General features: G+C 37.4%; 1 protein-coding gene across 1 annotated transcript; it reads right to left on the bottom strand.

Moving 5' to 3' along the window:
* Positions 1-294: 294 nt before the first annotated feature.
* LOC104415498 (LOB domain-containing protein 24) lies at positions 295-926 on the bottom strand. Its single transcript, XM_010026808.1, has 2 exons — positions 768-926; positions 295-609 (listed from the first exon to the last, which is right to left on the bottom strand). Exons 1-2 carry the CDS (start codon positions 924-926, stop codon positions 295-297), a joined length of 474 nt encoding a protein of 157 aa, XP_010025110.1.
* Positions 927-1,291: the final 365 nt, after the last annotated feature.

The raw sequence follows: 1,291 nt of genomic DNA on the forward strand, positions 1-1,291 counted from the left end.
GTGTCTGGCTCCATTTGAAGAAACAATCACTCCGCTCTCCGCTCAATAAATCTCAAATGTACAATAGTATATATTGAGATTGTCATAAACGAACAATTGTCATTTTTGCTTTGTTTATCTCCAAATACAACTAATTAAGGAAATGAATTTTGAAAACAGTTCATAAAACAGTGTAACATTCAGACGTTGCTACTACTTGGAGATAAGGTCAAAACTGACTTTCTCGTGGTCATGTAAGGATAAGAGGTCAGAAACCCCGGTTTCTTCAACTCAAAGACCTGAACATGGATCTATCTACATGAACGCTAAAGGACCATGAGTTGTAGAAGAGCCTATCTGATGCTGCTCAACACTGCTTTGTGCACTCCATAAATTGTTAACATTGGAAGCACCCTCGAGCTGTGGTCGGAAACTCGGTTCCCGATTAGCATCAGAATTAAGAAACGCGATTTGTGCTTTTACTTTAGCCAATTCGCTTTCGGCATTATGTATTTGTAAATGCAGCAGGGAGATGATCCCGACACATCCGTACACCGGGTCTTGAATCCGGCATCGTGACTCGAAGTACAGCGAATCCGCAACTTGAGCTCTCATTTGGGTCGGAGTTTGCTGAGAATACACCAAACAAAAGTTAAAAGTTCCATTGATCGCATCATTTACAAGGAAACACAAACCAAATCAGTTGATTTTACGGTTAAGTACGCACGCGTGCCCGTCAAGACAATGAATTAGCAAACAGAATCATTGAAAATGAGAGATTTATATACCTGGATCATTTTGCCAACATTGCTCGCACCATAGATCCTGTGAACACAAGCAAATCTTTGGGGGTCATTGGATGGGAAATAAGGAGAGAAAATGCAATCTGGAGGGCATCTTCTTCTCAAATATTTGCAAGCTGCACATCGAGATGAAATGGTTGACATCCTGCAAGAATCTAACCCAAAATTCTAATGGAGATTTTCAGTATCTTCGTCTTTTATGTAAGGTCATTAATGTTTATATATAGGGTAAATTGGTATAGAATGTACAACGGCTATCTTTTTCTTTCAAAATCGAATTTTAGGAAGGAAAGTTTTTCAGGCCGGAGCAAGTTTCCCAATTAGAGAGAACACGGCCTCAAGTTCTTTTTTTTTTTTTTTTTTTTTTTGGTTACATTTACTATTGGAAAGATTGGAGAATTTCACAAGGCCGAAGAAAAAATTTCAAAAAAGACAAAGAAAAGAAAAGAAAATACTTTCACAATTGCTTGTATTTATTTAAGGATTAAAATCATGAAAAACTCTAAAAT

This window comes from Eucalyptus grandis, chromosome 1 (assembly GCF_016545825.1).
Source record: "Eucalyptus grandis isolate ANBG69807.140 chromosome 1, ASM1654582v1, whole genome shotgun sequence".
NCBI classification, from domain to species: domain Eukaryota; kingdom Viridiplantae; phylum Streptophyta; class Magnoliopsida; order Myrtales; family Myrtaceae; genus Eucalyptus; species Eucalyptus grandis.

What these genes read in the sequence shown, in the direction of transcription:
- LOC104415498 (XM_010026808.1), bottom strand. Translation starts at nt 926, where the DNA reads ATGTCAACCATTTCATCTCGATGTGCAGCTTGCAAATATTTGAGAAGA. An exon ending in ATGTTGGCAAAATGATCCAG is followed by an intron (nt 610 to 767) that starts GTATATAAATCT and finishes GTGTATTCTCAG; the next exon opens with CAAACTCCGACCCAAATGAG.